Source organism: Numida meleagris, chromosome 2 (assembly GCF_002078875.1).
Source record: "Numida meleagris isolate 19003 breed g44 Domestic line chromosome 2, NumMel1.0, whole genome shotgun sequence".
Lineage (NCBI taxonomy): Eukaryota > Metazoa > Chordata > Aves > Galliformes > Numididae > Numida > Numida meleagris.
In genome coordinates, this window is record NC_034410.1 from 82610900 (window position 1) to 82635735 (window position 24836).

Consider the following 24836-nt stretch of genomic DNA (forward strand, 5'->3'; position numbering starts at 1 on the left):
AAACAGCTGACCTGACACAATACACAGCATGCCATGGCTCTCTTTGGTGTGCTCACAGCAGCATCATTAAAATGTTCAGGTGCCCACCACTACACCATCTGTGTGCAGTCTCCAGATGAATTAGCTGGGGCATCCATTAACATCCGCAGGCTTGCCTGCAGGATAGCCTCCCTTCCCATCCCTAACCCTTGAGAAGAGTTAGCATCTCTTCTGCATGGATTCCCAAGAAGGCAGGCAAATGCGAACTTGGCCTCCTTTCAGCACTCGCATTTGGGAGAGAGGACGCCTGCCTCAGAAGGCCACTACAGGCCTTGGGTCCTGGAGGCGGCAGTGTCTCAGCCTGAGGATTACAAGGCTACTCAGTGGGTGCTCGAAGACAAAGCCACGCTCTCTGTGCAGGCACAGAAAGAACAGCAGCAGATCAATGAAAAAAGTAAGAAAGAACTGTTCATCTGGAGAAGCAGAAGACTTCAGGTCTGCTAGGAAGAAGTGCTGGAGTGCAGCATAAAGGTCCATTCAAGATGATTCATTAAGAGTTCTTCCCAAGACCTGGCAATAGTAAATAGAACAGAAAATATGCTCTCCTCTCTTACTTGGTACTTTCATAACTGCATTTGGACTCCCGCATCTCCTTTTGGTCTCCTTAGTACAAGAAAGACACTGATTCATGTGGTGTGAGGACGCTCCAGATGGTGAGAGTCCGGGGTCCGTGGCATACAGGGCATGCTGAAGGAAGATTTTCGGTCAGTATGAAGATGAGGCTTAGGAGAGAACCTGATTGCTGACTACAGCTGCCTACTGGAAGCATGCAGAGAAGATGAAGCTCAAGTCTTCTCAGAGGTGCTCTGTGGTTTAAGGACGAGCGGCACCAGGCCCATGCTGGTATGGCAGACGAAGAAATCCCAGCTAAATAAAAGGAAAAAATCTGTCACCATGAGGTTGCTCAAACACAAAACAGGTGCCCAGAGGGGCTGTAGAGTCTCCATCCCTGAAGGTGTTCCAACTGGACTGAACAAGTCCTCAAGCAATCTGATTCAAGAGGGGTTGATTTGAGCAGGAGCCTGGACTGGAGTCTTCAAAGAGACTCTCCAACTGTGCTTCTGCAGTTCTTTGAATGGCAACTATCCTGCCCCCCTCAGATTGGAAGGAAAGCCCATAGCCTTGCAAAAGGTGGCTACCACCCTTCAGGCCTTTGCTTCAGATAATCATCAACGTTGGCCCTACCACTGACCTGAGGCATATCACTAACAGCAACTGACCTGTGGGTGGACTTAATCCTGCTCATTATGAGGCTGTGCTTGCCTCACCTTGTAACCCCCCTACGTCCATACCTCATCCAGGACGCTGTTGGAAACCGCATCACTGGCCAGTAAGTCAGTAAATTACATTCACTGATCGCACCTCATCCCACTTGGACAGTAAGTCAACTTTTCAGGCTAGGCCTTGATATGACCTATGCTTGGCAAATCCCTGGCTGCACCCATCACCTGACATGTTCCTGGCATTTTGCCTCCCTTCTGTCTAGGATAAAGAGATTTCCTACTGGAAGGAGAGAGAGTATTTTATCTCACAGCCTTCCTCTAACTTCAGAACTCTTGCAAATCTCTACAGATGCATCTTTTTGTCCTTCTACTACTTCCACTACCCAAGCGGGAATTTACTGCTTGAGGCATTGTGACAGAAACAGATTCATCATCTGGCTCAAAACAGGCAGGAAACCTGTTCTTATCAAAACACTACTCAGTTCAATCCATGTGAACAGACAATTACTACTGTTTTTGCAAATTCATCACCAAAGGAATTAGAATATTTCCAAAATCTACAGGTACTTAATAGTCTGAAAGATAAAATCACAATACAACTCTGAAGAGACAAAGCGCCACGGAAAAGATCTCGGTTTCATCAGGTGCTTGTCAGGCAACAGCTCAAAGCTCAGTGATGTCTCAAGCTATAGAAATTATCTGCTGATTGCCCACCTTTTCTCTAACCTTAGATCGGAGATAGATAGGAAAGGACACAAAGCAACAGAATTTCCAGGAATATCCCTGCTCTCCCACAGTGGACTACTTATATGCACTTCTAGCTCTGTGCGTGTGCTATGCCCTGCTGGAGAGTGATGGAGCTGGAACAGTTGTTGACTTTCAATCTGATCTTCCTGTATTTTTAGTCAAACACACAAGTATTTTGAGACTGCATTTGCGTAATGTTATCAGAGCCTAATGATGAAAGCAACTACAAAGGTTTAATTATTTGATCATTCATAATAAAAATGCAGCCCCTTGTTCCCATTCTACCACCAAGCACTACGTACACATTTGTATGCCTTTTATACACGAGTTGAATAAGCCTTTACTAGGGTCCTACACCTCTACCAACAACTAGCCTTCAAAACCGAGAAAGGATAGGTGCTACATTCAAACAAAAGATAAGGCCTCCATTGGCAAACAAATCCCTTCTGCAAAAAGGAACTGAGAGTTCAGGTGGATGAATCTGGCGCTACAATTCTAAATTCTGCATGTATCAACACAGAAAGTGGCTGAGTATAACCTTTATTTACATACTGAAAATAACATTAAGTATTGAGTGGAATACAAACTGATCTCGAAGAATTATGAAAAATAATTTGCTAAAACTAAGCAAAAGAGATGAAAAAATCAAATTCTGAGAAGCTCTTCAAATAATTCATATAAGTTATCGAGCACAGGCTGCTCCAAATGAAAAAATATGAAAGACTGATTCAAGCTATGTTAATGAACACAGAGACTTAGCTCCCTCTCAATTTTTTAAAAACAAAAATATATAAAAAGTAGCTTCATATCCCACATTCTGCAGACCTTACCTTTTTCTCATCATATTATCAATTACTGATGTACACTCAGTCTCTAACACTATTTTCTTTCTTTCCACCAATTCTTAGTGCTGACAAATATCTTGGGTCATCTGTGTAACAGACCCATAACCTTAAATTCCCTTCAATACAATCTTCTTTGCAAAATACCCTTGCCTAGGGAAGTTACGATCTATTTCTTGACACTGTTCCCATCCACCCAGGGATTCAGTAAAGAGAACAATTTGTGAGACAAGGAAGCTTCAGTTTATAAATCTGCCAACACCTATCAGAAGAACTGAGATATTAACCACATGATCAGTGAAAACTCAACAGTAGTTTCTCAAGAGAACAGCTAATAATTTTTTGGCAGAATTCTGATTTCTTTCTATGGAGGTCTCTCCAAAAGTAATGCCTCCTGTTTATTTCCATGGAAACTACAACAAAGAGCACAGTAACACCATTTGCTAGAGCACATTCTCAGCTACAAAACACTATTTTTCAACACAGTCACCACCAGTAGCTGCACATTTTTGCCAGTGACGAACAAGAGCCTGCATACCACGCTCATACAGATCTGCATGGCCACCTGGAACATGGCATGTCTTTCATGTCACTGTCACCACTGCTGAAACACACCACCCACCATCTCACTGTGCTCACATTCACTGTATGGTCTCCATCAACGTTCACCAAGCATTGATGAATGCCAATGGGCACAATTTTTTTCCACATAAGGAATTTAATCACACACCTTTCTTCATATGCACTTCCATGTGAGACGCCATTTCGTCAGACTGCCCCTCTGCTGCCATCTGTCACACAGCAACAAGATATAAAGGAATACTGGCCTGAAGGTTCAACCTCTACTGCCATACCACCAACATCCATCTCCGACATTGTGGGCCAACGTAATAAAATAGGAGGCATTACTTTTGGAATAGCCCCCGTACCTAGACTGCTCCTTCATTTCAAAGTGCTATAGCAGTATCATTGTTGTTCAACATCTTACATGACATAACCTAATTACACAGTGTACCCAGAAATAGCTTGATTTCAGTTACAGAAAACAACACTCACTTGTGTGGTACATGGAAGAACAATGTCAAACATCCGGCAGTGAGTTTAATCTAACAATGGTTTAATGTCTATTTGTGTTTTGTATACGCAAACAACACTCTAAAAGATAGTTGTACAGATCTTAAAACAGAGACTGACGGCTTTGTCCAGTCCGTCAATACTTTGAAAAATGGAGATATGATGTAATAAATGAATTTACACATTTATGTTAGTAATATTGGAGTTTCACAACATTAGCAGGTGAAAACTACCAACTTCACTCATCTCTGATGAGCAGAATACATTGCTGTATCAACTCCAAAATTACTTTCTTGTAAAATGTCACTGAAGAATACAAAAACACAAAAAATATTTCTTCAGTGGTTTGCAGTAATTTAGAACGGTAGTGATCTAAGAAGGGTAACTAAGCATGAAACAATGTGGATGCACTCCACAGGTACAATAGAATAGTGTTTCAAGTGGGACAAGGATAATGCTACCCACTTTCCCCCTTTGCCATAATCTGGTACGTACAGTAGAGAAGTCTTGGAGATTATGAACTAGATTTCTCTCAGATACAACTGAACTGGAAAATGCACAACAGGACCCAATCTAACACACTCCAGTTGCAAACGGGTACTTAGTCCCCAAGATTAGACTAAAAATAGTTGAAAGTAACTAACTCCAAAATGCGTACAGCACTGATGCCAAGTCCTCTATTTCAACTGTTTTACTGTATGAATCTGCTCATACAGAGCTGCACTGGCTATTAACACCATCACAGCTGCTGACACAATGCTCACTGATGTGTTTGGACTATGATGGGGGGATTCGTTTGCTTTATAAAATACTAGCATTCATTACAGCATGACCTCTACATTTTTGTTTCAGGTAAATCCAATCAAACCACTCTTAATGATCAAGGTGGGAAAAATCACCAGTGCTAGATTCTTGAAAATAAAGGAGATTTGCAACTCGTGTCTTTGAAAAATGAGCTGCTGTAAATAGTAAGTATTTACAGTTGAACACCATTTTTTTTCTAAAAGAATTCTCTGGAAAGGGCAACAGATCAGTAACATACCGTATTGCTTCCTCCACAGATTGGCCAACTATATTTGAGGAAGGACCTGGCTGAGACAGAGGCGTCAGGCTTATCACCCACTTCACTGGTTTGTAGTACTCATCACTAGAACTCAATAGGTAGAACAGCGTGGTCAGGAAAATCACCTGCAAAACAAATAGGAGTTTTAAATCGAAAGACAATAAATAGTTTAAAAACTACAATATGCAGGTACTTTTCAGATCACTGAACATGACTGAGAAGGTACAATGTTCTATTCCACAAGCTTGGAACACGAAGAGCTAGAAAAGTAATTGCCACCCCTGCTCCACAAAGTACTTAGCTAGACAGTAAACATCTTTTAGCCCTTTTCATCCTCTTCACAAAGTCAAAGTCTAGATCAAACAACCAGATGTTGATTTGTGTCGATCAACGATCTACACTGTTGTTGTTTTTTTTTTCCCCAGCAGAGACCTATTTAGCAGATCAGAGTATTACTAAACAGTAACACCTATTTTTAAAAACAAACAAAACCAAATAAACTGAGTTGTCTGGAGAGTTATTGTGTGGCTGGTTACTGGATATAAATTAAATAAAAACTCATAAATAGAAAATCTGCAGTTTTTATTAGGCTGAGTATCCCCTCCTATAAGTTTGAAAATTAATCCCAGCAGAAGCCACGGCAGTTGTATTGTTCCAATTCAGAGACCAAACTATACAATGAGATCATACTAGCTCCTCGTATCTCGCAGTTCACTATGTTTTACTTATTTTCCAGTCAGTGGGCTCAGCAACTTCTTCAACTAAAGAACACAAAAATGTAACCAGCTTGAAAAAGAAAACCTCAAACAAAGAAAATTCATTCTATCATATGCCAATGGTAAAGTATGGCTTATATTTGCCTTATCTGCAAGCCTTACTTCTTTTGCCTGTCTTCCCAAGACTAAAAAAACCTCTCACTTTTCTTATTTTCACCCTACTGGTATGCTGGAATAAATAACATCCTAATCTTCCCATAAACCAAATTGTCTGACCTACAGAAACCTCTTACTTTCAAGCATTTTATTCAGTCTGCAGACACCTCATGCATTTTTTTCTGCATTCTCTTTGAACATGTTCAGTAAAAAAAATGCAAACAGTATAACGTGCAGCATTAAGTTACTCATCTCAACAAATCCATCCATTTATCATCTCTGTTCCTAATTCATTTCTACTCAATAAAATTTTATTGTTTTTTCCCCTCACCATAGCCTTTAACTTGGAAGTCACATTCAACTATTCACCCAGTATCACCCCTTTCCAAAACATCGTGTACAGACAGGGACTGTGCTTCCCAAGTGTTTAACTTTGGCCTTGAGTGATAAATAATCTATCAGTTAAAGCAAGTCACAACATCAGCCCATTTGATCAGCATACTGTTAACATTCATTTTGAGATCATAAAAAAACCAAACTAAATCAGGCCTTCATTTAGTGGGAAATAACCGATCACCAGTAGCAACATCAGCTATGTTTTGTTACAACTTTAAGTAAAACCTAAAACCTGAATCAGGTTTTAGCATCCTCTGTAACGCTGTAAACATGGTTGTTTTCACCTTGCTAAGGCCTGCCATTTCTCCTGAGCTACCACATTTTCTTATTTAGCTATGAAACTCACTATCCTGAAGCAGGCATCCAGACACTGTTTAGTCTTCCTTCCACTGGGACCTAGCTAGAGATCCTCACTGCAGTGAAATTTGCAACACAAAAAGCAGTGTATTTCTATACGTACAATATCCTCTCTACACTCACAAAAAGTAAGCTGAAAAATAGCTCAATTAGATCTTGTTTTATTAGTACAGCTACAGTTAAATTCTTAAAATGCTACCCTTTGAATATAGCTTACTGCAGTCAGGGAATGAGGAAATTAACAGCAGCAATCAGACAAAGCTTGATTATCTGTGATATGAGAAGAAAACCTGATTTAAGGCAGGCTATGAACAAGAGCTGGTGATTCGTTAAAGTGTCAACAAGCACAGCACCAGTACTGGCAGGAAAAGCTATTCTTTCCCAGTGCCCACAAAAGAAACTTGCTTCCTTAAGGAGCAATGGATACACCGATACAGACATACCCACTTCAACTGGCTAGACAGCTGGGATGAACAGCCATGGAATAAAATAGTGTTAAATCTGGGTAAAAGCTATGAAAAGCTAAGAAACCTAACTCAAATCTTTTTAAGACAAGATGAAGGTAAGAGCACCGTACAAAACAAAATTAATTTTAGATCAGGTACAGTTTGAGAAATTAATGTATTTGCTTTAGCACAGAAGGTACAGAAATGCAAAGAAGCAGCAGTCACAGAATATAATTTGACCTAAATAGCCTGCAGACTCTTCTTAAAAGTAAAATAGTTTCAACAGCACATTCAGCAGCAAAAATATATGTCCTTCCTCTACCTCTACTGGCATTTGAAAATTTTCAGATCTCTTTGACAGGGTATCTAATACTTCAGACATTGCCTAAATTGTTTCCTAACCAGAAATTCAAGATCTTGCTGATAACTCTGAGAAAGAAGTCACAGAAGATAAAATAATAAGCTCTTTCCATTGATAACTGACAGATTGCACCTTCTTGCCTTTTATCCTATAGCCCCCCAAGTTCTGAAACTTCAAATACTATGAATTCAATCTATTCACCCTCAGATCAGTGAGAACGTGTTGGTAAACAGTGTATGCTGAAAATGGTAATTCAGCATTTCCACATGTATCAAGAAACACACGGCATAATTGCTTGTGTGTTGTCTCCAGAGACTTGGGAAGTATTTCTGTAATTGTCTTTCATACTTAGTTTTCCGTCCAAAGGCTTCTTTTTTTGTTGTTACTAAGAAGCATCAGAAATTCATGTATTCCCTGCAGGAATGCAGATGCCTGTCTGCCAAATGGAGTCTTTTCTCTTGCAGTCTTTAACAGTGTTTGTACACCCAACCACATGCATATATATATATACACACCCATACACCAGGACTTTGGCTAATTATGCCATGGAACTAGTTTTTAGAAATATGGTATTTTGGGGGCAGATGAGGTTCATCTTTCAGAGAAGGGGAAGGCCATCCTTGACAACAAGCTTTCCAATTTAGTCAGGAAGGCTTTAAACCAGAGTCACCAGGAAAGTTCCTGGTATGCACTGATGGCAATTTCCTCTTCCAAGTGGTACAGGAACTCATTAGAAAAGATGCCACGCTGGATCTTGCCTTCACCAACAAGGAGAGGCTGGTAAGCAGCGTGACCACAAAATGGTGGAGCTGAAAATCCTTAAGGCATCAAAGAGGGTGCGCAGCAAGCTTGCTACTCTGGACTTAGGGGAGACCAGACTTCAACCTCTTCAGGGAACTGCTTGGCAGGGTGACATGGGACAAAGCCCTGGAGGAAAGAGGGGCCCAAAAAAGATGAGATCCATCCACAAGGTTCTGAGGGAACCGGCGGATGAAGTTGCCAAGCTGCTATCCATCATATTTGAAAGGTCATGGCAGTCTGGTAAAGATCCCACTGACTGGAAAAGAAGAAACATAACCCCTTTTTCAAAGAGGGAAAAAAAAAAGATCCAGGGAACTACAGACCTGTCAGTCTCACCTTTGTGCCTGGCATATGGAAAATAAAGATGAGGTTTTTTGGGGTGCATTAAAAAGAGAGTGGCCAGCAGGCAGAGGGAGGTGATCCTCCTGCTCCACTATGCCGTGGTGAGGCCACATTTAGACTACTGTGTCCGGTTCTGGGCTCCCCAGTTCAAAAAAGACAGAGAGCTCCTAGAAGGAGTCCAGTGGAGTGCCGCGAAGATGATTAAAGGCCTGGAGCATCTCCCGTATGAGGAAAGGCTGGGTAACCTGGGTCTGTTCAGCCTGGGGAAAAGAAGAGGGAATCTAATAAATGTTCATAAATATCTAATGGGAGTGGAGGCAAATGAATGAGGCCAGGCTCTTCTCAGTGGTTTGTAGCAATAGGACAAGGAGTAATGGCCTAAAACTTGAACATACGAAGTTCCATACTAACATGCAGAAGAACTTATTTACCGTAAGGGTGACAGAGCACTGGAACAGGTTGCCCAGAGAGGTTGTGGAGCCTCCTTCTATGGAGACATTCAAGACCCATCTGGATGCCTACCTGTGCGGCCTACTGTAGTGTACCTGTTTTAGCAGGGGGGCTGAACTGGATGATCTCTTGAGATCCCTTCCAACCCCTGTGATTCTGCGATTGGTGGTAACCAACATAGCCTCACCAAGGGCAAATAGTGCCTGACAAACTTTGTGGCCTTTCATGATTAAGTTACAGCATCAGTGGATAAAGGTAGAGCAACTGACATCATCTACCTGGACTTGTGCAAAGCATCTGACATTGTCCCGCAAAGACATTCTAGTCGCCAAACTGGAGAAAACTGGACTTGATGGATGGACCACTCACTGGATAAGGAATTGGACGGTCGCGCTCAGAGAGTTGTGGACAACAACTCAATGTCCAAGTGGAGACCGGTGATGAGTGGTATTCCTCATGGATCAGTGCCGGGACCGGTTCATTTGACATCTTCGTAGGCAACAGGGACAGTGGGATCAAGAGCACTGTCAGCAAGTGTGCAGATGACACCAAGCTGAATGGAGCACCTGACATGGTAGAGGGAAGGGATGCCATCCAGAAGGACCTGGACAGGCTTGAGAGGTGGGCCACTGCCAACCTCATGAAGTTCAACAAGGCCAGGTGCAAGGTCCTGCATCTGGATCAGGGCAATACCAAGCACAAATACAAGCTGGACAGAGAATGGCTTGAGAGCAGCCCTGAGGAGAAGGATTTTGGGGTACTGGTTGATGAAAGACTCAGTAAGAGCTTGTAGTGTGCGCCTGCAGCCCAAAAGGCCAACCATATCCTGGGCTGCATCACAAGAAGGTGATTCTGCTCCTCTACTCTGCTTTTGTGAGACACCACATGGAGTACTGCATCCAGTTCTGGGCCACCCAACGCAAGGAGGACACTGAGCTGTTGGAGAGGGTCCTAAGTAGGGCCAAAAATATGGACTTGAGCACCTCCTCTACGAGGACAGGCTGAGAAAGTTGGAAGCTTTTCAGCCTGGAGAAGAGAAGGCTCCAGGGAGACCTTATAGCAGCCTTCCAGCTCCTGAAGGGGGCCTACAGGAAAGCTGTAGAGGGACTTTTTATAAGAGCATGTAGCGACAGGACAAGGGGAAACGGCTTTAAATTGGAAGAGGCTAGATATTAGGAAGAAATGCTTTACTGCGTGGGTGGTGAGACACCACTACAGGTTGCCCAGAGATGCTGTGGATGCCCCCCTCCCTGGTCTAGTGGGAGACGTCCCTGCTCATAGCAGGGAGTTGGAACTAGATGATCTTAAAGGTCCCTTCCAACCCAAATCATTCTATGATGATATGCCTATGTGTGCAGATAGGAACTTGAACTCAAAACAGAAGTGAAATATAAGTGGCACTCCTGTAAAGAATGTTCAGTTTCCAAATATCTGTTAAGAATCTCACTACAGTCCTACTGGACTGTAGATGGATAAGCTACACGCACAGACTGCTTCGTATTGAATGTTTTGAAAGAAGATGTATTCTTAATTCAGGGACTCCAAAACAGTGCAATTAAGATAAACTAAGTACTTTAAAGCCAGAAAAACCTTTTCAGCTAAATTCTCACAGAGCAGAGGGGCACAAATGATCTCTCCAGTGATAGCAACAGGACTTGAGGGGACAGCATGGAGCTGTGTCAGGGGAGGGCCAGGCTGGGGATTAGGAAATGGTTCTTCACCAGAGGGTGGTCATACGCTAGAACAGGCTCTCCAGGCCAGTGGTCACGGCCCCGAGCTGCTGGAGTTCAAGAAGCATTTGGACAACGATCTCAGAGATAGTTTGATTTTCAGGTGGTCCCGTGTGGAGCCAGGAGTTAGATTCGATGATCCTTTTGCGTCCCTTCCAATTCAGGATGTTCTATGATTCAATGACCTCTTTACCCTGGGGTACATTCAGTACAGTTAATGAGATGTCAAGTTTTTCAGTGCTTTTTTGGTCTTATTTCTTAAAAGCCAAAGTAGTTCTAATTTATCAGATCTGTTGTTGGGATTTCAAAGTCTTGAAGAATCTACATGTGTATTAAACCAAATCTTTTCTACATATGTAAGATCACAAGGAGCACAAAACAGAAACTTGTGGACAAATCCAAGAGCGCAGGACTGATATATTTGGATGGGATAGCTCTATACAACTAGTTTAAAGTAAGTAAGTTGTGATTGTTCACTCAACTCCTGCTGAGAGTTTGGCTAACACACAGCTCATGCTAAGGCCTGATGTATGCTGAGAGCAGAACAGCTGGGTCAAAGTGAAAGTCACATGCTGGCAGGGATGATGGCAAGGAAGGGCTAACCATGACTATTATCACCTGCAGCTTACTGTCTCCTCAGCCATAATCCTCACACACTGCTGTCTGACAGCTTCCTCGGAAACAGCTAACTCATGGAAATGGACCAAATTTCCAAACTAGGAGGTACAATACATCAGCTGAGACAAAAAGTTTTTGAAGCGGAACCAACAGCAGCTGGACTGCTAAGGCCTTCATCCTTCCTCATGTGACAGAGGGGACACTTGCACCATGACAGAGGAGGAAGGATGACCACTCACTGTCGGCCAGATAACTATATTGCTCACAGACACGTGTTACTAGCTACAGTAGATTTAAGTTGTAACTTATGAAGCTGAAAACTTGTGAATTAGAAACCTTGTGACTTCAGTGAGGAATCAGTGAAATCACATGTTAACACTAGTATATATAAAGGGGATTGTGTGTTTATTTCCTAATAAGCTCATAAAATGAAGCTTATCTTACAGAACATGTTGCCCTGTAAATTTGAGAGATCCAAAAGGGACTGTTACTCAGATTCAGCCTGCAACACAAGTAGAGGAAAGTGAGTAGCCTTTAGGGCATCCAGTCTTCAAAGAACTCCAAGGCACTAAGTATCCCAACCAGCTCTGCTAAGCTGGCTGACTGTACAGCACGCCAGCAAGTGGCAGGACCGTGATGACAAACAAAAAGGAAGGACCATGGCATCACAAGAGAGCACGTAACGAATCTGATATAAGCCTGAAGTTAAATTTTGTGTCTGAGCAATGAGTGCATTAAGACGACATGCAATTTTAATCTGAATTTGTCCTTTGTCTCAAATGCTGTTTCTAATGTGTCACCATGGGTGAAGCTGTATATTAAGGAAGAAAAGAAATGAAACACTGCCATGGAATCTTGCTGCTTTCCTCACTAACTGAAAAAAAAGATAATTAGAAAACAACAAAATTCAATTGCAGTGATTTTCTTCAGTTTCAGGCAGTCATTAAACTAAGTCTTGCTGTTATTTGTTCTTAAATATTGAAGAGAAATCACACAACTGCCTTGAAATATCATTAAACATTATTTCAATTTTATAACTTTGTCTAGAAAGGCCTTCTTTTCTGAACAAGCATCAACGAGGGTAGTAAAGTTAAACTGGCAAATCATCCATTTTTCTAACAAATGTTTTTCCACACTGAACTAGTTAGTAAGATATGGATTTCAGTGAAGCCTCCAAGATCCGTATTTATTTAGTTAAAACAGGAAAAAGTCCTAGGTATGAGTTCTTAGTATCACACACTGTCTGAGATCAAGATGTTCATAAGCTATCAACAAAGTTCCAGCTAACACATTTTTTCCCCTCTTCTAAAGGCATCAGTTTGTTTAAGGATATGCTTACAAGAATATGCCATAAGATCTCAGCAGTTATTTTGGGTATCACAAGTTACAGCTCAATATCTAGTGACAGGACGAGGGGGAATGGCTTCAAGTTGCGCCAGGGAAGATTTAGGCTGGACATTAGGAAATACTACTTTTCTGAAAGAGTGGTCAGACGCTGGAACAGGCTGCCCAGGGAGGTGGTTGAGTCACCGTCCCTGGAGGTGTTCAAGAAATGTTTAGATATAGTGTTGAGAGACCTGGTTTAGTGGGGTTATGTTGGTGGTAGGTGGATGGTTGGACTAGGTGATCTTGTAGGTCTTTTCCAACCTAGCTAATTCTATGATTCTATCTACATGGCCAGAAACAAAGAGTTTTCAATGAACAGAATGATGGGAAGACTGCCAGCTCCTCAACATGGAAATTACAGTGTGGATTTTGGGCTCCTTTGCCTAGGATGCCCTCCGAACAACTGATGTGAAAGTTGCAACATCTCAACTAGGTAACGTTAGAGAATGTTTTCAATGCTTTAGGTTTGATTTTTCAATGTTGCAATATGTGCAATTAGGCTCCTTCAGTAAAACCAATCAGGTAAACACATAATGTACAACTTACCACTGAAAGCACAAAATTGAGAAGAGCTGTTCCACTATGGAAAAGGATTGTCACTAATGTTGTAACTGTAGTAAACAGGAGGCTCACATTCCGACTCATCACTATCCACAGAGACTCCAGAATCTAGAAAAGGAGGAGCAATGAATGCAAAAAATCAAGCACCAGATTGTATTAGTTAAAACAATGAACCACATTCAGAGTCATTCTCCATCATCAAGTCATAAAAAAAGAAATTTATATATTAAAAAAAAAAAAAAAAAATCAATCATCATCCCTTACCCCAAATTGCAACAGGTAATATTTACTTTGCCAAAGACAAGCCGCTAGGTAGATATTTACAAAATTTTGGGGAGTTTTTCTTCCAGTACTCAAAATAATTTCATCATGTAAAACTGCATAAAATCTAGATGATGTGAAATCGTTTACTGTGATCTGTGTCACCACCAATCGAAAGCAGAACTCATCTTGGGAGAGAAAACTTTTCTAAAGCAGAAATGCTAAAGCACAAAGAACGTCACAAAGTAGAAACAAAGCTGAAGGCAGCATCAAATCAAGTAATACAATTACTACTTTAATATATTTGTTTTAAACATTGTATGTAATTAAGTTGCATGCCTTTCAAAATGTCTTCAGACAAGTATACAAGAGGTGATTTTGCACAGGGATGCAATAATTAGTCAAGTAGTTATGGAAAATTAATCAATCAATGCAGGACAACCTTTTAAATTCTGTAGTGGCTTGGAAAACTGATTGCTTATTAATTACAGATAGTACGGGGTAGTTTTGAGATATGCCTTTAAATAAGGAATACACAGTACAGCCAAATTAGTTTATGCCTGGATGCAGATGCAACAATCTAATTAAGGCAGTAACTTCAGGAAACATATCTGGAGGGGGCTGGGAGAGTTTCTTTCAGGATAGTAAGTTCCTTCAGCACAGGCTGTAGCTGTGTAACAGTTTCCCTACAAATTTTAGGCTAAGGAGCTGATAATCTGGAGTAAACAACTGCAGTTAGTTCGAACACAGGTATCAGGTGGTTCAACCAATACTGAGAACGTTTCTCCTATAAGAACTTCCTTGTTACGTAGAGTCATTCATCAGAGCTGCTGAGCGAGGTTATCAATAGTATTTACTTTGAAGTATGCACGAATAGTGCCTTTCAGTGATCTTCGGAATGACCTATGAAAGCAAGGGCATGTTTTGGGACTGGTATTCAGCTGCAGAGTAAGTTCCTCCTAACATAAATCTACAATTACCTATTTCAAGACGTCTCATCACTAGGATGAGAAAACAGACATTGCAGACTGAATACACTATTAAAAAGCACTCAAATATTCCACTAGCGGTCACAAAATCAAAAGGCAAGTCCTTGCACTTAAGAGTTCACAGTGGTGTTTGGTTGCTAGACTTCCCTTACTAAAAAGAATGCACGGGAGTGGAATCATTACAAAGAATAGACTGTATTAGCTATGTACTTATATAATTACTTGAAGAAATTCTCAGGGACAGAAAAAAACATAACAATATGAGAAAACATTACAATACAAAATTGAGTAACTGAAATGTGTACCAGTCCAACTTCATTTGGAACATACGTTTATCAGTCATTGCTAAAGGAACAGACAGAGAAACCTAACTGAGCTAAAGCTCAGTATGTTTTAATGGAAGGTCTTCTCTCTTCCTGATTAAGAACTCTCTGAATGAGAAAACAACTGCTGGTAGAATGATGAATACTCTTGCGCAAGAAGCAAGAAGATCAATTTAAGGAGACATGAGCAATTTCTCATATAACATCAAGGGAGTTTTAAGTGATCATTCACGGATTCGGTCAGCAGCAATTTGCTTTTCCCAAGTTTCAAATATTACAGAAATTGAGTAAAAGGTAGAAATGGAAAAACAGGCAAATGAGAAAGGAATTAAGAAGGTTTAATTTCTGAAAAATAAAAACAGCCCAGGTACACTTACATACTTCATTCACCAGAAAAACCACCTTAGGATACAGAGTGAACTCAAAAATTTGAGGCAGATGTGAGGACCTGCCCTAGTTCTCTCCCTAAACTAAGAATAGGATGAAACAAACCCACCTTGGAAATGTATCACTGGAAAAACAGTTTAGTAATATTACTGCTTCTACTGAATACTGAAAAAATTCAAAGACAAAATGCATCAGGGCTGCTAACACTAGCTCTGAAAAAAGGAAAATGATGATATGGAAAAGCTTATCTTAATATTAAGTCTTGAGGCAATTTACATGTTTATATAGCAAATTGCTTCAAAATGATAAGATCTACCTACATCAAACTAAAGCTACTAGAGCTAGTACAATGAACAGCACATTTTGAGGGAAGGACAGAAGTCTTCTGTGCTTTCTCTGATAATCATAGTTCAGCTCCTAAATTGGTGCATACTGTTACAGACAAAATGAATGCCACTAATTCCCCTGCATAGGTATATCACTGATTTAATTATAAGCTTTCAACTCTAATATGAAAGCATCTTCCAATGTGGGAAGGGAAACCTTCAAGTTTTTCACCTAGCAGATACTCCTCCTCTTTTGCAAGAGGAAGAACACTTGCTATTATTTCCATAAATGGAAAACAGCTTATCTGCTTATAAATGCAAGATGACATGGTCTAACAGTTGTATTTTAGAAGAATACAGTGATCTGTACTATTCTGAAATATTTCAGAAACTGAAAGGGCTAGCAAGAGTTAATCTACGGCAAACTCTAGCCACAGTCTACGTATAGGTGTTTATTACCTGCAAGTAGTATAAACTTACTCTTTTTAAAAGTGCAGGAAGTCTCACTATAGGTGCATATTCTTTACAGTTACCTCTTTCAGTTTTTTGTGTTTAAGAACAATGCTGAGGCAGTTTCAGGAATTTACCACGTCTTGCTATATGCTTAAGAATTACAGGTTAACATTGATTTTAAGTGTCCAAAATCAGAAACGTCCTACAGTTTCAATTACAGCTAAGACATTTTTAAAACCCCTCCAGCCTGTAAAGAATAAGCAAAACCTAAAACAAACAAAAACCCTACAAAATAACAATAAAACCCACGAAACTGCAAGCAAAAACCCATGCAAGGAAAAAGAGAACAACAAAATGAAACAGCCTCCTCCATCTATCCTCAAAAAAAAAAAAAAAAAAAACACGCACCGCCCACATCATTTAAAATATTGATCCTTCCCAGTTCAGTATGCTGTTCTATAAACTCATTGTTCCTTTTCAAAGCACCAAGAGAAAGACTGCCACTCTCTCATAAAACATAAATCTGGGAAGCAGGAAGCTTCCATTGTATCCAAAGATAAGTGAAGCAACTTGCTTACAAATACAAGTCTTAAGTTAGAACTATGATTATTTTTATCATAGCCAAGCCTTAATGGTCTAGACAAATACACATCAGATCTTTATTGATTCCAATTTGAAACAATGGGATTAATATTTATGCAGTGGGTTGTTTATGAGCTAGCCAGTAAGGAAAATGCTACCTAATAAGAAGCAAAATCAGGATTTAGCATAATATAATAATGCTGACTGGTCTACAATCTGTCATGAAGAACCTAAGTCCATGGAGAAAAAGAATAGGTGTTTCCCCAGAGATAAGTAATGAGTTTATGGACATAAACAGGAAAGCAAGCCAATTGCTGTCATTTTTCCTGTATTTCTAAACCAGACTTCAGAGAATGTAAAGCATACTACACAGATTAAAAATTTTAAGATTGATCTACCTCAACCTTAAATTTGAGAGTATTTATTCTCTTTTCACTATTTCCTCCATTATTTTAGCCTACTTAGATTACTGAAGTGCGCACATCATGGTTTCTGAGCACCATGTAGCAACACAGTAAAGGAAATAACTAGCACCTATTGTGTAGTTCTGTTTCACTTACTCTTCTCTCTTACCTAGATGCAATATTGATTTTAAATGATGATTTGCTGCACATTTTTGTAATGTTGCCTCACGCACTCACAGTCAACTTTGAGAAAGAATTAAGCAAATTTTCTTTATTAGTTAAAAAGGTTTCATTACAGTAAAAAGTTCCTCTCAACATCTTGAATCGCTTTTTATTTTTTAAATGATAGAAACCGTAACCATTTAAACAGCAGTTGAGGGAAAAAAAGGCACATATGCCCACCAGTCAAGTCCAAGAACTGCCTCAAGGCAAATAATAGCTTGAACTGCATCCACAAAAGATTCAAGTTAGGTATAATTAATACTCTTTCAAAATGGATAAATATTAACCTGAAGATATTTCTTGATTATGGCAACAGTTCAAATCAAAGATGAATTGTACCAGGGACTGACTGTACGTTACATGCTTCAGACTCAACATCATTTGTCAGACAAATGTAGCCGCTTCCATTCTTTTTTGCTTTCAATGCTTTTTCTTTTTCTCTTCATAAGGTGAAAAGGTCCAGTGCATTAATTCAGAGACTCACACAGTATAAAATATTAATTTCATTCTCCACAGAACTTTCATAAAAGAGAAACAAAGTTGCTTTCAACCAAATGAATAATAATCTCGGGGAAAAAAAGTGAGACTATAAAACACATGCATTTACATATATATTTTACATAGACGCGCGTGCATGTCACAACCTCTTGGTCAATATATTTAATTTATAATCTAGACAAATTAGGTATTTAAAAAAAATTAAAAGCTACCAATTCTACACTTGTCATACATTTCACATAAAAATAACACTGAAGCAAACTAGTACTTGGCACATAACGATTTCTAGAAGAGACAGATGAAGAAAGAACAATTCCAAATAAATGACCTCTAAGAAACAGAAGTAAACTACAGAATATGAAGAATTTAAACCAGCTTGCGGATAACACAGGTTACAATAACAATCTCCCTCAGGAAGAAGTTCGGCAAGCTCATATCATAGAATTACAGAACCATAGTATCGTAGGAGGTGGAAGAGACCTCTGGAGATCATCAAGTCCAACCCCTTCACTAAAAGCAAGTTCCCTACAGTAGGTCAAGCAGGAAAATGTTTGGGCAGGTCTTGAATACCTCTAGAGAAGGAGATAGCTCCTGATTTCAGCATCTTCATTGATTTCTCATCACAACTAATTCTCTTTGTACAATGAATATATCCAAAGGAGACTTAAAATTATTGCATGGGTAAATTACAAATAACACTACCAGAGCTTCCATATACCTGCATGTCATGTCCTTAGCAGGAGTATAAGGAATTAAAATGAGACCAATTTGGTAATGAGGGCAAACAATACATACCGAAAGAAATGTTTCGATGTTATCATGAACAAATGAAGCAACATCTTGCCAGTCCAGGATATCACCAAGCCAGCTGTTCTGACGGTTTATGTGCCATTTATGTCCTTTGTGTCTTCCAGAATGTGTTACATTCTTAAAGAGAGAGACGATATAAAGATACCATATATTTGAATAACTAAGAGAAACATGAAAAGCCAAGGACTAAGATTTTCTTAATGAGAAACATGCCCTACGTGTACAAAAACAGTTATGTCTGCTTTAACTGACATCTTCAAATATAACTGGAAGCAAGAAAGTATTTTTCTGTGCACCTGGAAAACTAAAAGCTGACAAAAAACAGTAGTTAATTCTGTGATGTAATTACAGTTATATAAATTGTACTAATGCATCTCAGTTAAGCATTAGCGTTAGAACTTGACAAAGATGATGGTATCTATTTTGCTTTTTAGGAAAGCACAGAACAAAGAAGTAACAATTTAAGTTACTGCCCACATAATTTACTGATGGCAACACATAACTTCTTCCAGTACGATCCACAAAGAATAATAAAAGAATCCACAAAAAGAACTATTTTTCTCATAATCAGTGTCTGCTTTTCCACTGGCAACATTCACTCATTCAAAAGCTACAAACCAAACTGGAAGTATGTACGATTTGACTACACAGCTTTGTAACTGCATAACAACAAGACAACAGGAACTGACCATAACAGTCATAACCACAACAAATAGTTGCTTAGGTGGCTACACCCTAATTAAGAAGATGTCTACTAATCAACAGAATCAAACAAAAAACCTCACAACTGAATGTGCTAAAAGGAGAGGTTCTCCTTGAAGATGACACTTTAATTCCAGTTTTGCCATCATCTTCCAAGTGATTTATTATTCCGTTATTTCATTGAGCATATACGCTCAATAGCAATTAATCTCTTACAACATCTCTAGAACCTTTTAAAATATACACCATTTGCTATCTACTGATCTTTTCTCAAAGTAGAAGCTAATGATCGAATCCACTTTTTGTTGGCAATTCCTCCTCAACTCTACAGCTTTCATGTAAGAATATTATCTTACAGCCTAGAACAACACTATGCTGGTCTCAGAATAAAGTGTAATTAGCTTTTACAACTGGAGAATTTGAAAGCTTTACTAAGAGACTATTAGATGTGGTACAGATGTCTTGCATGCTGGAATACCATATGATTTACTAGTTTTCAGTTACTCTGAAAGGCTCCACAAGGCAACTGCAGTATTACAAGAAGGAATATGCAGGTGGAAATCACCCAAGTATGACTTGTAGATAGACATGGAGCATGACAGAAGGGGCAAGATTGCAAATCAACTCTGGGGCAGTTACCTGCAGCCCACAGATAAGTGGCAGCCCAGCATGCCCCTGATAACTTAGGGTCTCTAATGTGCAACTAGTAACTGGAGGAAAAAAAACTAAGACCAGAGGCAGCAAGAATCAGTGTGCTCCTGCAGCTCTTTCTGACATTTTGATTGCTAGGGAAGCCACTTGCCACTCTGCTCTACTACAGCATCTACATGGTCAAAATCTCAGAGTCTTCCCTCAAATAACAACCTGCAGCAAAGAAAGAACAGAATGCAACTCAGAGATTCAACTGAGCTGAGTACTGAAGCAACTATGTGCTCCTGTGGCACATGCTGAATTTAACCATACAGTGCCACAGCACTGGCCCACAGGTTACAACACCAAAAGCATTGGCACTTTTCTTGGTCAAACATTCAACACTGACTACTTCTATACGCTTTCAGCCAGCAAAATCTCTCATATCATAGAACAGCTTAGGTAGGAAGAGACTTAGAAGCCCATTTGGTTCCAATCCCACTGCCATAGGATAGGGTTGCCACCCACTAGATCAGGTTGCCCAGGTCCCCATCCAACCTGACCTCAAATGCCTCCAGGGGCAGGGCACCCACAGCTTCTCTGGGCAGCCTGTGCCAGCGCCTCACCACCCTCCGAGTAAAAAGCTTCCCCCTTACACTCAACCTGAATCTTCCCTGTTCTAGTTTAAAGCCATTCCCCTTTGTCCTATCATGGTTTTCCCATGTAAAAATTGGTCCCCCTCCTGTTTATAAGCTCCCTTCAAGTATAAGAAGGCCGCAATGAGGTCTCCCTGGAGCCTTCTCTTCTCCAAGCTAAACAAGCCCAACTCCCCCAGCCATTCCTCATAGAAGAGGTACTCCAGCCCTCTGATCATCTCTTCAGCCCTCCTCAGGACCCACTCCAGTATCTCTACATGCTTCCTGTACTAGGGGCCCTAGGCCTAGACACAGTATTCCAGGTGAGGTGTCATGAGTGCAGAGCAGAAGGGGACAGTCACAGCCCTCGCCCTGCTGGCCACCTCTCTTTTGATGCAGCCCTGCTTTGATACACCTGGCACACACAACTGGCTCGTGTCCTTCCACACTAGCCATCTCCTTTGCTGCATGATTTTGCTTTCTCTTCTCCCAGCATCTGCCCATTCTTCCCCATAGTGGGCAGAGAAGAGACTGGGAATGAAAGAACAGCTTTCTACTTTCAGATCTTCTGTAGGTATAGCTTTCTCTCTTCTACATTTTGCTATTTCAATTGCATCATGGCAAATGAATTGCTCACTTTTTCCTTTACAGGGAAACACCACTGAAAGCACAAAAATGATTTAATTCTTATAACATTTTCAAGATTCAGTGTGCAGAACCCATTACTGGAATTCACAAAAACGCATTTAAAGTAAAGGAACAACCTTCTCATAAAAATTTCAAATCAGTAAAAGTTACACAAATCACGCAGAATACCAGCTTTTTCCCCACCCCTCAATTTCACAAAAATTCAAAAGAAAGCTCTGAACTAGGAAAGACTAAATATGAATAATGAACAAAGAATACATTATATTGCATGCATAAAAACCACACTGAAGAACATAGGTCTGGATATACTCAATCTTATGCACTTGGGATTTTGCTTTCTTTGTAAAATCAATTTTGTATCATCATGGTATTTACTCAGCAGTTCAGGATTCTTGCTAATCTCACAAATGTATATTTAGCATAATTATCTCAAAACATTAAGTGATAGTTTATATAAATACCATTTAAACAAGATACTCACCTTCACAAACCAAGAATGATAAAGCCTGTCCCAAAGCTCTAGCACTTGTTTTTCAATCACAGCAGTGTTGTTCACTTTTTCTCCTAAAATTTTATGAAGCTGAAAGATATACAAGTGCTATTACACAGGACAGAAGGAAGCTGCCATCTAGTGACAAACTCAAAGCTAGATGAACCACACAGAATTACCAGCAAAGGCATAATCCAAACCCAAATAATTAGAAAACCTGACTACCAGTATGGAATATACTCTTCAAACCAATATGGTTCAAAACCAAGATTTTTTTTATCTGATAAAATATTCTGCCACACTAAGCTGACGGCTTCTTTCTACACTGAAAAACTAATGCTGTCTCTGAAATGCTTAATCGAATATTCCTGATCTTATTCAGAATGAACATTTCAAATTACGTGAGATGTGTCCTATCTTGGCAAATCTTCCTGAAGAATGTTAACTTAATAATAAATAAACAATATATAAATTTACCCAGATAGAAATTAGAATACAGCTGGTTAAAAAAAGTACACTTTCTGAAACTGGACAGTTAAAGTCAAATGAAAAATCAGTCATCCTTATTGGATGTATGCTCAATGGCAATCTTACTAAAATGATGATAGATTTTTCAGCTCTTATAAACAGATACTCCTCTAAGCAGAAAATCTATTGAAATCACTCCCACCCTTCCTTCACTTGCAGATTGAAATTGGAAAGAACAGATCGGCTAACAAAACAGTTAAATCACATGAAAAATAGGGTCACTGAGAAAAAAACTATTTCATTTTTACTTACACGAAATACAGTATTTATATATACAGTATATATGAAACACAATATTATTTGAAAAAAAATTAAAAGCAAGAGGAACTGTTTCTCACCTTGTGTGTTATCCATTCTCGGCCATATTGGTACACATTATTTGCTGCTGAGTTGAGCGCCTTCTGAAAAACCTGGGCTTCTGGAAGCCAGCTGTTGTATTTCATTTTTTTTTTAAAGAAGAAAACAAAGTTATCTGCTACATATTTTACCCATTTCCTTACACCTGAAACATATTACAAATTAACATATAGAAACAACAAAAAATTGCTAAGATTGAATAAACATATTACAGCTAGAGTACTTTGTTCTTATATGTCAAAGAGACAATTTTTTGTTAAGCATAGCACAATTCAACCTTTGATTGGTATCTCAACTTTTTCAAGACAGCCTTACTCATATTACATCCTTATAAATTTTTCTACTGTTCTAGTTTGCTGAAAATATTACATGAAGTAGTCTTTTCTAGTTACAAAGACATCCTTCCGAATGATGAGCTGAATGCAAATTGTTATTTAGTGTGGTTTCTCTGCATAAGCAACAGAATGAATAGGTTAGAGCACCACTTATTTCGAAGACTCTACCAAGTTATCTGCTTAGAAGTATCGTCATGTCACTTTCAAATAACGGACCTACTGAGCTGCCAACATTTCAACAATTGTGAATGGAGGGCATACATTCCCTGACTTTTTTTCTACATTTTTATTCAATGACTAATGTTGGAGCCCTTCAAATAATAATAAAAAAAACATTTGGGAATCAAAACTGCTGCATTTCTTGAATTAACTCAATATGGAAGCCTTCCTGTGTACATATAACTCTTCAGAAATGTTCTGCACTGGAATCTGAAGACATTTCAGTAACTCATTTCTAAACGTAATCTAAGTATCAAGCTCTGAAATCTAAGCTTGTTAGATTTGACAGAAGGTATACTTATTCCTAATGAATTAAAATATGGTGTTTTGAATGCTTCAAATTTGGAGGCAAACACTCCCAAGTAAACATTCTAACTAAAATTCTGCTAATTACTCCACTAATACTCCAGTATTCTCATTATGTGAATAAGCTTTGGACTTTCAAACTTCCAATTTCATTACTCCTACTTATTTTCATACTGTGGCAAAATGGGAAGGCTAAATGATATAAGAGATGCCACAAAGAAATAAACAAATGCACTTAAGTGGTCTCTCTTGACTGAGATTACTTCAGTATTGCTAAAACACGTTATTACAGCATTTATCAATGATACTATTTTAGTTCTATTTCTGAAAGTTTCCCTTGCTCTTATAATACAGTACACAGTTTCTTTCAACCTTATTAAACCACTGTCACTTCAAGGATTCTTGTCTAGGAGACGATTGTTTTTCCCCCCCCCCATGAAGTGCCCCAACTTACTTTTACTCAAGGTCTGTTTAGCTGAAGCAGAACAAAAGCAAATCTGAATAATCTTCCTTTATTACCTACTCCCACTCTGCTGTTAACACAATCAGTTTGCTCACTACTGCAGACTTATTATTCACCCATGTTCACTTATTTTATAATTTTCTCCCTTCCTTAATATTTACCTTGTTTTTGCTGTAATCATTACATATATCGTATCTAGTGTCTTCCCAGTGTACATAATATCTACTCTAAGTAGGAATATCCTTTACTAAGTGATTCATACCAAACTTTCACCATCCACCATTCTTTCTATCCCTGAACTCTTTTTTGGTTTGATCCAGAAACATTTCTTTCAAATTCAACTCTGTCAGAAGCATTTTATAGTCAGCTCTCTACACGGAAAATATAAAACAGCTTTCAGCTCACAGTCTTTTATAGCATTTTTCACCATTACTTTTCCAAGTAAAAGTGGAAGAAATATTGACCTCTATTCTCTGCATTATGCAAGTTTTTTCTCCAAAACTGTAACTAGAGAAGTTTATACAGCTGTCCTTCTCCACCAAAGCTCAAACAGTTCTCAGATGAAATACCACATGCATCTCCTGCAGAATAATGGATAAAATTGCTACTTCGGACACTTCAGCTTTTACATCTGCCTGCAACAGTCACTCCCATTTTTGTTCACCTACGGAATTATTTAAGCTAAAAACAAAACAAAAACCAAAGAAAAAAACACCCCCCCCCAAAAAAAATCAAAACAACAGAACAACCAAACTATCTGTAAGAGCACCTGGAAGCTTGTTCATCCACCCTATACTATTCGCTTAACTTCAGCATTCTTACTTTGCCCATTCTGGGTGACTGGCTACTGTCTCATTGATCAAGCTGCTCGTGACTTGAATCATGTGAACGCTCTCTTGATGTACCTAAATTAAATACAGAGAGAAGAAATGTCATGTAATGCAAACTAGAACTCTACCT

The 24836-nt window shown here is 39.3% G+C and overlaps 1 protein-coding gene and 1 long non-coding RNA gene across 3 annotated transcripts in view; both read right to left on the reverse strand.

Moving 5' to 3' along the window:
• LOC110394771 overlaps positions 1–96 on the reverse strand; it is a 3707-nt gene extending 3611 nt beyond the window's left edge. The window contains exon 1 of the long non-coding RNA XR_002435871.1: positions 12–96. This is a non-coding gene — a long non-coding RNA (uncharacterized LOC110394771). The remainder of the gene's footprint in view (positions 1–11) is intronic.
• The window catches only part of TMEM245 (transmembrane protein 245), an 82111-nt gene that overhangs the window by 25292 nt on the left and 31983 nt on the right, over positions 1–24836 (reverse strand). Inside the window, exons 8-14 of one of the 2 annotated variants that reach the window (XR_002435868.1) lie at positions 24699–24781; positions 22535–22625; positions 21660–21758; positions 18549–18680; positions 13294–13416; positions 4968–5113; positions 594–906 (exon numbers count right to left, since the gene is read on the reverse strand). Coding sequence is in view for 1 of the 2 variants with exons in the window: in XM_021388758.1 (XP_021244433.1) it covers positions 4968–5113; positions 13294–13416; positions 18549–18680; positions 21660–21758; positions 22535–22625; positions 24699–24781 (674 nt within the window). In the remaining variant the exon portion in view is untranslated. The remainder of the gene's footprint in view (positions 1–593; positions 907–4967; positions 5114–13293; positions 13417–18548; positions 18681–21659; positions 21759–22534; positions 22626–24698; positions 24782–24836) is intronic. The other variant, XM_021388758.1, reaches the window with a different exon arrangement.